The sequence below is a fragment of the Trachurus japonicus genome, chromosome 1 (genome assembly GCF_045865225.1).
Source record: "Trachurus japonicus isolate A0001 chromosome 1, Traja_1.0".
NCBI classification, from domain to species: domain Eukaryota; kingdom Metazoa; phylum Chordata; class Actinopteri; order Carangiformes; family Carangidae; genus Trachurus; species Trachurus japonicus.
In genome coordinates, this window is record NC_140907.1 from 40002155 (window position 1) to 40016833 (window position 14679).

Below are 14679 nucleotides of genomic sequence, written 5' to 3' on the forward strand. Positions count from 1 at the left end.
ATGAGGTGCACTAATTTATTTCTGGAGTCGTAGCTACTGGAGCCCTGTGATTGGCTGTAGGCCTACCACTGTAGAAAGGTATGACTGTTATTGTTCAGGGTGTCTTAATTAAAACCATCTGTTCAATCTACGTTTATTACAAAGGAGTCGGAGTCACGTGTAGCTTCGGCAGAAATGAACTGTCACTAAGATCAGGTGAAAAATACACAAGGGGAGTTGAAAGGCTGCTGTTGATTAAAATATTGATTTGTGGTGGTTTATTGTGGCCTTAAAGACAATGAGTGCACTGTGGGGATTATGTTGATCGGGAATAAATTGAGGTGACGTCAATTTAGTGTCATTAACAAAGACAACAATGTATTTAAAGGAGCTATTTGTAAGTTTCTATTGCTACTCAGCTAACGCTAGCATTGGCAGCGATTCACTCACTAGTCTGTCTGGAGCAAACCGAGAGGTTATAATATGTCCTCTGAGCAGCTGCTTCTTCAGACTGGACGACTTGGTATTGGAAAGTGACCATAAGGTATGGCTGAACTTGGGCTAGCTAAAAGCATGCTAATTACTGTATAAGAGAAGCAGAAATAAATTCAAGCAAAACACACTGACACTGGTGATTTTTCCCACCTCTGGAAACTCTTAGTGATGCTAACGTTAGCTATGTAGCAACTGCAAAACTTTAAACTAAGAGCCTTTATGAGAATAACGACTTTCTAAATGCTTTTACCTTCTGGTGAAAACATGACTCAGGGAAATAAATAATAATAAAGTTTTCTTATATTAAAGTGAAATATTGGTGATGTTTTCAATCTTTTTCACCAACATCTTGTCCACTTTCATCTTAAATATATATGTAATCGTTTGTTTGAGTTATTTGAAGAGAATGACACAAAGAGATCTGTTTCAAACATTGTCCATTGTGCACCTGTCACAGAATAGTACCTATTCATAATTAATAATCAATAGAACTGTTCCAGTGTTATTCAGTTGTGATTCAGGTGTAAAATACGGTTAAAACCTGTACTTTATTTGTACAAATTTACAAAAACAGTGTTTTGATAAAGCATTTGGTATTAAATTGTAGATTGTGATGTAGATGCCTCTGGATTTCGGCCATCGCTGATAAAAACAAATACTACATTCAACAGGTTGTTAATAAACTTTATTCGGAACTAACAATGTTTCTTGTCGGCTACGTAAACAGCTGTTAAAGCTAACATTAGCTAGAGAGCAGTTAGCAAAAACACCTTCAAGAGCAACTTTGCATGATGGGTACATTGATCCAATGAAAATCTGACAAAAATATTGATGTTCAACTAAAAACCATGATAACTTTGGCAAAAGGGAATTAGAGCTGAATGAAGCTTCATGTCCGTGAAGGTTCTCAGTCATCCAGGTCATCTTATTCTTGTGGAGTTGTAGTAAAAATCAACTGGACGAAGAGAGATGAAGACGAAGAGAAGAAGTCCAGTTGTTTTTTACTACAACTCCACAAGAAGAAAATGAAGCTTCACTGCACCACAAAAGACTTTCCTACAACGAGCACAGTGACAATGAGGAATTGGATAAAACCCAGAACCCAGGGTGAAGAGGTTCGGTGAAGGTGGTGTTGAAGGTGTGGAGGTGGATCAGTGAGCCAGAGGAGACTCTGTAGAAGGACAGCAGTCCAGCGGGACAGTCCACATACACTGCTACTCTTTTAGAGCCTGAGTCGCAACGGAGGTCGATTCTTTCCTTTTTGTGACTGACAGAGAAACCGTCGTCATCGAAGCAGCTCAGACTCCACGACTGATCGTTTTCTCCAAACCTGCTGTCGAAGCAGCGTCCTTTCCTCCTGATTCCTCTGTAGGTCACCGCTATGTGAACCGTTCCCTCCCACTCCACCTCCCAGTAACCGTAACCAGTCAGACCGTCTCTACACAGCAGCTGCCGCCAGTGGTCGAATCTCTCAGGGTGGTAACCGTACGACTGATTCTCTCTCACTGACTCCACCTTCCTGTTGTTGGCCGACAGTCTGAGGTTTCTGTGAACTGTGTTGCAGTCCACTATGAGTTCACTGGCGTCTGATGGAGACAACAAGGCACAATGAAACAGAAGGTTATCATCCAGCACAGTGGTCACCAACGATCCTAGAGAAAAGGACCAAGACGTTTTTGTTTGAATGAACTGTGTTTAAATTGCATGAGTTAAAGAGCTTCATCACAGCTTCTTGTTTTAGGATTAAATAGGACATGTAGCCTTGTTTGCATTTTTCTTAGGGAAACTGTCAACTGTTCAGCTTCCTCATTTAAGCTTGTTAAGTTGAAACTAAGGATCACATTTACCATTTTACAGAATTCTTTTAGAAAGTACAACTGTGGGGCGCTCTGGGAGGAGTTTAATACTCTTCTGTGTTTTATCGTTGAATGATTGATGTATCTACATCTGTTTAAGACTTTAACCAAGGACAAGTTGAAAGTGGACTGAGGGGTACTGACTCTAGTCCGTGAGGACCATCAATGCTGCTTCCATACAGTTTTCAAGCTTTTTACCTTCTATGTCAATGTCTTTCCTGTGGTCAGCCTCGAAATATGAACGAGAACCCTAGGAGCTTCTAAGGGGTCCAGCTTGAGTCAGAAATGGAATATTTTCCCACTCTTACATGATGTCATCATGGGCTCTAATTTTGTACCAGGTGCAGGCGAGGCGCAGGATGGCGAACCCTGTGCAGTGCTACTATCGTCCCGCACAACACTTCACGCAGTCAATTTGAAAATTTGGCAGACCAAGGTGCGGCAAGATGGGTGTTGTATCGCTTAGGTTTTATCCAATACCGGTGCCAAACCGGTACTTTTTAAACGGCTTAAAAACGTGCCTAAATGGTGCCCAAAACGGTGCTTAAAACTAACCCTTCTGGGGCGGTGTTTAGCTCAGTTGGTAGAGCACCCGCCCCATGTGTTGAGGCAGCCCCGATTCGAATCCTGCGTCGGACGGCCCTATCCTGCGTGTCATTCCCCCTCTCTGCCTCCCATTTCCTGTCACACTCTCAACTGTCCTAATAAAGGCATGAAAATCCAAAAAATTATACTTAAAAAAACAAAAAAAAAACTAACCCTTCTACCCCCTAACTTCTAACCAGTTAAGGCATTTTGTGACGTGCAAGTTGAACAGAATATTAATTTAAAAAATATAAATACAACTAAGACTAAGGAAAAAATTAACCAATATAAAATAAAATTAACAACAAACTGTTAGAATTATCATAAAAGAAACAGCAGTGTCAACACCGCTTGTGCTGATCAGTTTTTTTCATGCCGAGGTTATAAAACACATATAACACCAGGAGGGAGGGAGGTGGGAAAGAGGTGTACCTGCGCCGGGGTGCGTCGCGTGCCAAACTTGCAAAGTGTGTGGACACGCCCCGTTGGCGTGGTGCTCTTGCACTGCGCCTTGCCTTGCGCCTGGTCTGTGAAATTTGAGCCCCATGTCTTGAGGCAATCATTTACAGACTGATTTTCATTTGATTTTCATGAGCTGCCTCGTTTACTTACACTTCCTCAGACCTGGTTTTAGCCTCTGTTCTCCACCATGGTCCAGCCTGGAGGAGGAAACAGGGTTAGAATGAAAAGTCTCACGGTCAGATTAAATCTTTGTAGCCTGGATGGAAGCACTGCTCGGACCATTATTAGGTCTCCACCATCACTGGTGACGTTGTTGTCTAATTACATATGGTAGTACATATGGTCCACACAGATCCTGGTCTTAAGTGAGTCTCAGTCGTCAGTTTATTAATGGGACAGAAAAGACGAATGTGTAAGCTGTTGTTGTTGTCATGCTGTCGTCTTTTCCAACCTGAGTGTCTCTAGTCTCGAGCCTGGACTCTTCAGCAGCTTCTCTCCTGAGGCTCCTGGATGGTTGTAGCTCAGGTCCAGCTCTCTCAGATGGGAGGGGTTAGACCTCAGAGCTGAGGCCAAAGAAGAACAACCTGCCTCTGTGACCTGACATCCAGACAACCTGTAGAGAGACACAAGTTTAACATGTCCTTCTGTAAAGCAACGGTCGTCTACTGATCAAAAAAATGTTTCCTGACCCGAGAGTCTCCAGTTCACAGTGTGGACTCTTCAGTCCACCAGACAGCAGCTTCACTCCTGAGTCCTGCAGGTCGTTGTTACTCAGGTCCAGGTGTCTCAGACTAGAGGACTGGGAGCTGAGGACTGAGGACAGAGCTGCACAGCTTCTCTCTGAGAGCTTACAGCCACTCAGTCTTAGGGGGGAAAAAGGATAAGAAACATGTGACAACATTTGTCTCTGTATTAAGTGTCTGCATTACAAATGTGATCTTTGACAAACTCAAGAACTGCCCTCAAAGTCTTCCCACCTGAGAGTGTCCAGTCTACATGGTGAATCCTCCAGTTTTGCAGCCAAAAGCTTCACTCCCGAGTCTCCTGGATGGTTGTAGCTCAGGTCCAGCTCTCTCAAATGTGAAGGGTTGGAGCTCAGAGCTGAGGCCAGAGAAGAACAATCTGCCTCTGTGAGCTGACAACCAGACAACCTGCAGAGACAGAGTTTACTATGTATATGAAAATGTAACCTGCAATAATTTGGGTGTGTTGGAATATTGATCACACCGGTGGCTACATAAATTTCAAAAATGTTGTTGTAAAGCAGAGAAAATAGGAAGGATAGGTTGTGCTGGAACCAAAGAAAACAAACCAGAAACATGTGCCAAAGAAGTCGAACAAACTAGCAAAAACAGTTTTCAAACATTCATCTTTTCAGTACAGTACTGTCATCTCCTGACCTGAGAGTCTCCAGTCCACAGTGTGGACTCTTCAGTTCTACAGAGATCAGCTTCATTCCTGGATCCTCTAGGATGTTGTTACTCAGATCCAGTTCTGTCAAACTAGAGGACCTGGAGCTGAGAACTGAGGCCAGAGCTTCACAGCTTCTCACCGAGAGGTAATAGCCATTCAGTCTTAGAAAATAAAAATAAGACACACCACAACATTAGACTCTACATTTAAGATGAGGTTTTCACGACACTTTGGTAACCACAGTTTTTATGGGATTTTGAAAAAGTGATTCAAATGCTACCAAATTACAAATGTCTGGGTCACTCATGTCTAGACATTGATGAGTTCTAGTTAAAGTGTGTTGGGACAGTAAGATGAACAGACTGAGAACTTTATCTTAATAGATAAAAACAGCTATTGCCAAGGTGATATTTCATGCGAACACCCTGACTCAAAATTAAAAGAGATGATGGATTGGTCTTGTTTGGAGGAGAATGGAAACCTGTAATGATCATTACATACCCAAATGCAAAACAGCCTGTCTGAGCTAAGGTGTGTGAATATGTAACGTCTTGTTACCCGAGTCTTTGGAGTTTGCAGTTGGGGCTTTTCAGGCCTTCAGAGAGCAGCTTGATTCCAGAGTCCTGCAGTTTATTCCTGGACAGATCCAACTCCTCGAGACCAGAAGATTTTGTGCTTAGAACCTTTGAAATATACTCACATGATCTGTCAGTGAGGTTACAGTCACTCAGCCTAAAGGGGAAAAGAAAACAACAAACCTAAAAAACCTGACTGTCACAGTGGATGGGTTTCTTGAAGCCAAATACTTACAAAGCTGTCTTTGATACTTCGAGCACTGGTAACAGTCTCTCCAGAACTTCATCTGATCTGTAGTATTTCTTCAGGTCAAACACATCCGGGTCTTCATTGGAGACACGTAACACAAAGGCCAGAGCTGACCAATGTGCAGGGGAAATTTTGCTAACATCCCCTGAGCTGTGGTACTTCTGGACCTGCTCCACCAGAGACTGGTCACCCAACTCATATAAGCAGTGGAACAGATTGATGCTCTTGTCGGTATAAGACAGTCTCTTGATCCTATCATGAATGTACTTTATTGTCTCCTGGTTGCTCTGTTGACGTCTTCCTTTGAATCTGAACTCTCTCTGAAGAAGTTTTTGATTTTCATCCTTGGACAGACCGAGCAGGAAGCGCAGAAACAAGTCCCACCGTCCATGATCACTTTTGAAGAACATATTCACAGCATTCCTATGGAGGAGAAGGAGGCTTTCTCCTTTCACTGCCGTCACATTCGTGGTCTGCCTGGGAAGCAGGTTTTCACCACTGTCTATGAAGGTCTCCAATACATAGAGAGCTGCAAGAAACTCCTGAACACTTAAATGTATAAATGAGTAACACTGCTGGTTGTGAAGACCATTTTCTTTTCTTATAATCTGCGTACAAACTCCTGAATAAACTGCAGCTTGTTTTGGATCAATTTCACAAGCTTTCAGATCTTCTTCATAGAAGATGATGTTGCCCTGTCTCAGTTGTTCAAATGCCAGCTTCCCCAACTTCATGATCAAATCTTTGTCTGCCTCAACGTCCTGATAAGCCTTCTGTAGTTTACGTTTTGTTTGGATGATCAGAAAGTGAGAGTACATTTCAGTCAAAGTCTTGGGCAATTCACCTTCATGAGCATTTGTGAGGAGACTCTGGAGAGACGTGGCTGAAATCCAGCAGAACACAGGAATGTGGCACATGATGTACACACTTCTTAATGCCTTTGACTGAAGATGACTGAAGATCTTCTCAGCCATATCTTTGTCAGCAACTTTCTTTTTAAAGTACTCCTCCTTCTGCTCATCGTTAAAGCCTCGTACCTCCGTCACTCTGTTGATGAACTCTGGAGGAATCCTGCTGGCTGCAGCTGGTCTGCTTGTGATCCAGACTGAGGCTTTGTGCAGGAGGTTCCCGCTGATTAAGTTGGTTAACAGGATGTCGACAGTTGCAGCCTCTGTAACACTGCGGCACATCTTATTATTGCCAAAGTCCAAAGGGAATTTGCTTTCATCCAGGCCATCAAAGATGAACAAGACGCTGGAATCGTTGTAGTTTGATGTTTCTAAATCCCTCACTTCGTTGAAATAGTAACATATAAAGTCAGTCAGACTGAAACATTTGTCTTTTATCAAATTCAAGTCCCTGAATGTGAATGGAAATATGAACTGGATGGTCTGATTGGCTGTTCCTTCTGCCCAGTCATGAGTGAATTTCTGTACAGCGACAGTTTTCCCAATGCCAGCGATTCCCTTGGTCAGAACTCTCTGGGGAGGGTTTTCTTCATTGGATAAAGGGTCAAATATGTTATTGAGGTAGATTTTCTTCTCCTCACTTGTGCACCTTGGATATTCTAATTCAATAACTTCATGTTCATTGTTAACCTCCCCACTGCCCCCTTCTGTGATGTAGAGGTCTGTATAGATCTTGTTCAAAGGAGTCGAAGATCCATTTGCCTTTGTCCCTTGAAACAGATTCTTCGTTTTATTTAGAAGGAAAGACTTTAGTTCTTCTTGGCACCTTAAGATGCTTTCTGAAAGACGAATTAGAGTAAAGTTGCATCAGTAATAATCATTTGCTAAAACATTGTAATATAAGAAAATGTCTGTCTGTCTGTCTGTCTGTCTGTCTGTCTGTCTGTCTGTCTGTCTGTCTGTCTGTCTGTCTGTCTGTCTGTATATCATTAACCAAACTTGTTTAATCCATATAGCTGTTCTTTTATTTCTTTTACACAAGATAAAATGTCAGCAGAGATTTTTTTTAGTAAAGCAGCAGACAATTAGACTGTAAAAGCCACGTTACCTTCATTTTTGAGACTCACATCGAGCTCTTCTGTTTTGGCAGCAGGTTGGACTGGAAGATAAACATAGAAAATCTCTTGATAAACACAAGGACAATCAAATGCATTTTCTTACATTTTAGGCAATTAAAGGCATTGATTTATAGATAAATTTAGGGGACACAATTACCGTATGTTTGGTTGACAGTGACATTTAGATCCCTCTCCACATGAACGTCAGTAAACTGAGGTGTGCAGACTACACCTCCAGTCTGGGCCGTGATTATCATGGGCCGAGTTTCCTTTTGTGTTATAGCTGAGTGAGAACAGATAAAATAATCAGAAGCCAAGAATCATCATTTCCTTTTAATAACTGAAACACATTTACCTTCAGACTGATGGGATAACTAAGAAATATGTGCAAGAGATCTGAATTGTACATTGTTTTGATAAGTTCTTTATAAATAAAATTATTATTATTATTATATTATTTCCAATTTTGTGTTTTGATTGTGGTTCCCATTGATTCCAATTCTTTCAAGAGGTGGGGTCAAAAAGTTTGCATGATCTAAATGAGGAACCTAACCTGAGTTCCTTTTGGATGCCCAACCCTACCTAGCCTATAATTTATCTTAAGCAGCTGTTTTGATGACTTGATAAAAAAAAAAGTCTCGACTTGAAAGTTAAAGATTCGGGACTTGACTGATTTGACTTGAGACACAATGACTTGAATGACTTGAGTGTTGTTCATTTCATGTGTTCAATTTGAATATAAAATATCTAATATATGAGCACAGGCTGAGAATTGCACTGTCATGATTGGATTACTACCCTGTCAATCAGTCATGCCAGTTTGGTGGAACTCGTTTTTACTTGGACTTATTACACGGCTCTATTCATGTTGAATGAATGTTCCATACAACCTGTCGGGGTTTATTTCTCCATAACAACCTCCGAACTATACATTATCCCTTACAGCCTCAAGTACATCCCATGTCATTTTCACATGGTCAGGTCAAGTCCTGTGATAGGTCAAGACTTGTGTGACTTGGTCCCATCTCTGTTTGAATATGTCACACACATTTACATAATGTGATGTGATCAATAAGAGTGAACTGCAAATACATTTACATAGCAGTTAGAGGGGAGACAAAAGAGGACAAAAGCCTCAACTATGTTGGAAAACATGTGACAGGAAAAGAAACTAGACTAGTGTAATAAAAAATAATATCTGAGTGCTGCATAGTGGGCTGTTGTTTGACAGAGTAAAGATTCCTGTAATTAGGGCACGTGTTGCAGTTGCACCACTATGCCACCCGCCAAGATCTGCCAGGAAGTGAAATGAGGAAGTGGTGGCTGAGACAAATGGACTTGAGGTTTTGATTTTTATGAAACTGTTTCATTTGCTTGTTCAAAGCTCTTTGAGTTTTCGCCTCTTGATGCACTATAAATTATTACATTTTTTCCTTTTACCAGTGGATTTTTTTCAACTGTGCAAAATGAAAAGAAAAAATCATTTTAACGTTGTGTTCTTTGCCTGCACAAATAAACTATTTTCAAACATCATTCCACAAACTCATTTTATTTCACACCGACACTCCGCGATGGACAAAGCAGTTTTGTTAAGTCACCTGTAGCTATACAAACACTTAATTTCTTTCTGTTCAATACAAAGCATTTTTTTGTTTAGAATGACTGCACTGACAGTGAAACCTCACAAGGAAAGAGAAGTCACCATCTTACCACACTGTGATGCTTCTTGACCCAAAGTCTGGTCGGTTGCCATCCAGTTTCCCATTCTGCACTCTTTTACCCAACTCCATGAGGAGCTGAGTGACTTTACATCATATAACTTCTGCACGCTTCATTTTCCGGTTATCTAGGCTGACAGAAGTGAGAGGATAAAAGAGCACACGCATCTGTAGTTAATAATTACCGCCAACGCTGCATGATGAGCAGAAATGAAAGTCAATTTTGATGGCGTGAAGGAGAAGGAAGTGGTTATTCAATGTGTTACCACCCTTTACTTGAATAGTAAAGGATGTTTTATTGTTTTATTCTGTTTTAAATATTTGTGTCTCAATGAATTATGGTGATTCATTATAAAATTGCAATTCCAAAGCATATATGCTTTGGAATATGCTTTGCATATATATATATGCTTTGGAATTGCAATTTTATATTATATATTTTATAAGTATATAAGTATATAAGTAGACACTCAGATCTGATCATTAGTAAATCAACAAAGTTTTAACAAAAGTTGATTGCATTTTTATTACCCACCGTTTTCTTATCCTAGTTTGACTAATGTCATTACATTTCTCCCTGGTTTATTACTTTATATTATCTTTATTTTTATATGGCTTAGTGTGTGTGGATAGTGTCGTTTTTATAGCTTTTATATTGTAAAACAATTTGTTTTTGATTCTTTTTAAGAGAAGTGCTTACTGATATTAAACTGGATCTTTTTGATCAGTAAGTCACACTTATTTGATTTATGCATGTGAATTACTAATTACTATAATAATTAGTAATAGGCAACACTTGATATCAGATATAGATAATACACTTAAAGAATATCCATCATTAGTGTTGTCCGAAGAAACAGGAAGTTGAACATCAATTTGAATCTCTCAATCTCCGTTCCATTTAAACTACTTTATGTTGATTCTACTTCATAAATATACACAATATATTCAAGACTCATGTACTTACACTCAGGTGTGTTGTTGGTATTCCTGCTGCAGACTGAACACAGAACTAAAACTCTTCCTGGTCCAAACAGCAGATTAGATGCTGTTAAGTTGAGTCGGGCCTGCTGCTGGTGAACAATGTGCACAGCCTCCTTGGTGGCTTGAGGTCTGCAACCAGCGTTGTGGTGCAACTAATATATTGATGTGTGGTGGCCCGGTGAGTGTGAGAGAATGACTCAGTGAGGGGTTATAGGCTAATTTAAGTGCTGCTCAACAACGCCACCTAGGGGAATTTCACCCCCAGGAAATAAATTTAGAAAGGCCACAGGTCTGAAAAACGTCCATAAAACTAGGCTAATACAACAACCATTTAATATCCAAGTGTCCTGAAGGGAGATAGTCCAGAGTTTACTCCAAACGACGTCAAACTCTGGACTATCTCCCTTCAGGACACTTGGATTGCAGTGGACGAGCAGTGTGGAGGAATATTAAATGGTTTTTGTGTAGTTTTATGGAGGTTTTTAGGTTGTCGGGCCCTATTACTCTCATATAAAGTTTTGGTTGGACTAGGAACCGGCCTCCCGGGTCTCCAGATGCACTTTGAGGAATGAAAAACGGCTCAGGAGCATTCATCAGCATGAGGGGGAGTTAATAATGACTGAATTTCTTTTTTTTTTGGTGAACTATTCCTTTAACTTTTATATGATAAACATTTAACTGATGATTATTTTCAAATTTAATCATTAGATCTTTAAAATAGTAGGAAAACTGGACCAATCAGAAGAATCTAAACAAACTTCTTCTCAGCACTTGATCATCATCATCACCACCATTTCCTCCAACAGGATCACACAGTGAAATCCAGACAACCTGTCCACATTTCTGTCTGTCGTTTGACACTGAATCAACTTTGAGATTTGTTTTTCAACTCAAAATAAACTTCCTGTTTGGTCCGAGCTGGAAAACAACAGTGTTTCTGACAACAAAGTGGTTTCAGTTCAAACCCAGTGATTTATTCTGTGTTAAAATGTATTTAACAGCGAAAGAGTCACAGTATAAAAAACAGACACAGTGAAATTCAAACTTTAACCAAAATAGAGAAGATTTCAGTTTTCACCATCTCATCTGTGTTTTCTCCTCCTGCAACATGAAGCTGTGTGTGAACACTCTGACCTCTGGTGGTGGACAACAGGAATCACAACACCAGTCATGATTGTTCCCACAAACTCTCAGCACCTGTTGAAGTAAAGAACAATAGATCAATATCAAACTCTCCTGAACCTTCCCATCCACAAAGTGTTTTACTGCTGTGTCATTTAGTGCAGCAACAACACAATAAAAGTCACAGTAGAAATATCAATTCATTAAATGTTACTCATTCTTGATTTTTAAAGCATCAACATAACCAGAATAAATATACTGTATAACAAACAGTGGTGTATGTAGGGTATAAGATCCTATGAGGACTGCTGAGCTAAATAACAAGACAATAAACAACTACAAAACATAGGCTACTTTCTTACAAACTCCTGTTTTTATGAAACTATATAAGAATGCTGTAAAATAGAAGTACTGAATGTCAGACCTAATGAAGGAAACAGTGTGACATACTGCCATGTAAATGTAACAGTACACTACATCAGAGGGGTAAAATATACAATACAGTCATCATTTCTTGTATTATCGGGGGGCTCTTGAAGTCCAGCTGGTCTCCATTTATGTTCAAAAAATGTCCAAAAGACAGTTCTGCCGGTGCTTTTACACACTCACCGTCATGTAATGATAAAATCACAAGACATACAAATATATATAATTCATAAAAAATATTAACTATTAAAAAATGAATTAATTATGTACACCAATAAAGATAACATTAAACTAATTAAAAAATAAAACTAAGGCATTTCAATTTCTATGTTTTAGCTTTATTCTCTTTTATTGTTTGTATTGTGAGTCTGTTGTTGTGTTTGTCTTCTTTATGGACCTTGAGTCTGAAATAAAGATAAAGATATAAAACTAAAGGTCGGTTGATTCGACACTAGTCAACTGCTTCACCTATAGGCCTAAATTAGTCCTCATCTCCTTGAATTGATGGGTTTGGTAAATGTCATTTTCTACTGTCAGTAGTGTGATAAATGTGATGAATTATAATGAAATAGCTGATAAATGTGATGAATAGTATATTTTGTGAATTTCTTTAGGTTTATTTTGTCTCTTTGGTGAGGGATTTAAAGTTGTTTTTGTTTTTTTTTACTTTTACACTTTTATTTTATTTCATTTTGGTTTATTCCATTCATGGTGTACATTCTTCACAAGGTTTCACAAAATTACATAATGTAGGCTACACATTGTCACCATTAATGAAAAGGTGAAAAACTTATAGTACCTGCCCCTCTCTGTTGTTATTACATTACTTCATAAAATATTATATTATCATATATTATCATATTTCAAGAGGACAGGTGGAGAGAGACAGGAAATGGGGAGTGAATGACACGCAGAAAAAGTTGATGAGGGGGATTCAAACTCGGACTCGTTGCAGTAAGAACAATAATAACCTCTGCAGCATCTGCTGAGCTATAAACCGCACTTTGACTAAAAAGAACATGATAGGCTACTTACTCATTGATCCTGTTAGTCGTAGCCTATTGGACCAGACCTCCACTCTTCTTTGTACTGTAAGTTACGTTCCTTATATTCATCATAAATCTCCATAAGCAGCGTTTACTCCGCTCGGTGCGCGCGTTTCCGGCCATTAAATGATATTTTCGGCACTCGACTTGTACGAGGAGAGGGTTTCAGGTGGAGCCAGCTGATCTGGAGCTTGATTGATCGGGTTGGAGCTTGGTTTGGAGTTCGCGCTAAGGATTAGCGACACAACAGCTGGAAAACAACAATAACACAGGATACAGGATCGTCCATGATATGTGAGTAACATCTAACTTCTTTCTGTCTTCTCCTCCTCCTCCTCCTCCTCCTCCTCCTCCTCAGTAGCGTTAGCATTTTGCACTTTGAGATTAGGCTACTTTATGAAAAGTGTTTTACAAATCAAATGTATTAGCCTATTTATTATTAGGCTATTATTATTAGCATCACCTCCTGTGTGGCGGAGGTTGCACACCACTGATGACGCAACGACGGTTACTAACGGTTACTAACGGTCGGATTTTTGAAAATCTTAGATGTGTGAAATCGTAGTTTTAAAGGTGTTCAAATGGCCGTTTGTCCTGTTCGTTGCACCTGCTTCCATGAGTTTCCACGAGTTACGTTTCCGCACGAGTTTACCTCAGTAAGGAAAACGAATTTGATTGGTTGTTGTCGAGCGGGCGGGATATTCAATGTTTGGGGCGGGACCGAGCTTGGTGTGTGTGTGTGTGTGTGTGCGAGTGTGTTTAGCTAACGTTAGCTAACTGTTAGGCTTGCTACGTTATAGCTTGCTAACTTAGCTAGCTAGGCTAAGTGATGGAGCACAGGGATCTGGAGGAAGAGAGTTTGTTTCGGCTGTGATGGACGAGTCTACTCGTTTTTCTCAGACGTTTGATTGACGGATTACGGTTCCTGATATTGTTGGCTGATAAATCGTGAGCAACGTGACGCAGAATTCGTTCACCTGCATTATCCAATGGCCGGATTTACTCGAATAGAATTTTGCACAAAGTTTGGGCTACATCGTCTGATAGGTGAGTGATTACACTATTTTTAAGACCCACAGTGGGCTCAAATTCAATTTTCTTTTCTGAATACTTTTAATCTTATCTGGTACCTTTTGAATAATGTCGAAATGTTCTGTGTTAGAGAGTTATTATACTGCACATCCATGCTTTGGTTAAACATACATTTTAAAGAGGACCAATGCAATACGTCGGCCTCTATAAGAACCCGGCGCCAGCGCTGCTGCTCCCCGTGGCGGGGGCCGCCGAGTGTTGCCCGGCGACAAGCAGCAGCAGCAGTCGGATAGGATAAGATGTGCAGCAGCAGGTCTGAGGGCAGGTGGTCCACCCGGAGCTCCGTGTTAGCCGCTGCCATCGTTAGTAGCCGCTCTTTTCCTCTTCTATGGCGATTTAACTGCAGCGGAAACTCCAGAGTGTCTCACCGGCGCCACCTGCTGCACGAAGACCACCGCTACAGGCGCTCTCCGCTACAACAACACGACTAGACAACACAGAGACTTTCTAATAACATGATTATAGTAGAAACAGAAAGGCAGAGGTTGGAAAAATAATCAAAACACTGACATAACAATTATTAAAAAGATCAACATGCACTAATTACTGGTGATGACTAAAAGCGAGATGATGATGAGCATCCGTAATATTTAACATATGAATCCATTCTTGCTCTGTACTAAACATGTCAGCCATGTATGTACTGGAAA

The 14679-nt window shown here is 40.2% G+C and overlaps 1 protein-coding gene across 1 annotated transcript; it reads right to left on the reverse strand.

The window, feature by feature from the left end:
* Positions 1 to 1526: 1526 nt before the first annotated feature.
* On the reverse strand, positions 1527 to 9496 carry LOC146992607 (NACHT, LRR and PYD domains-containing protein 3-like). The gene is made up of 11 exons (XM_085787895.1): positions 9352 to 9496; positions 7799 to 7924; positions 7632 to 7682; positions 5601 to 7362; positions 5349 to 5522; positions 4778 to 4951; positions 4355 to 4528; positions 4067 to 4240; positions 3829 to 3990; positions 3528 to 3574; positions 1527 to 2060 (listed from the first exon to the last, which is right to left on the reverse strand). The coding sequence occupies exons 1-11, from the start codon at positions 9404 to 9406 to the stop codon at positions 1531 to 1533; spliced, it is 3429 nt and encodes a 1142-aa protein (XP_085644021.1). The 5' UTR covers positions 9407 to 9496; the 3' UTR covers positions 1527 to 1530.
* Positions 9497 to 14679: the final 5183 nt, after the last annotated feature.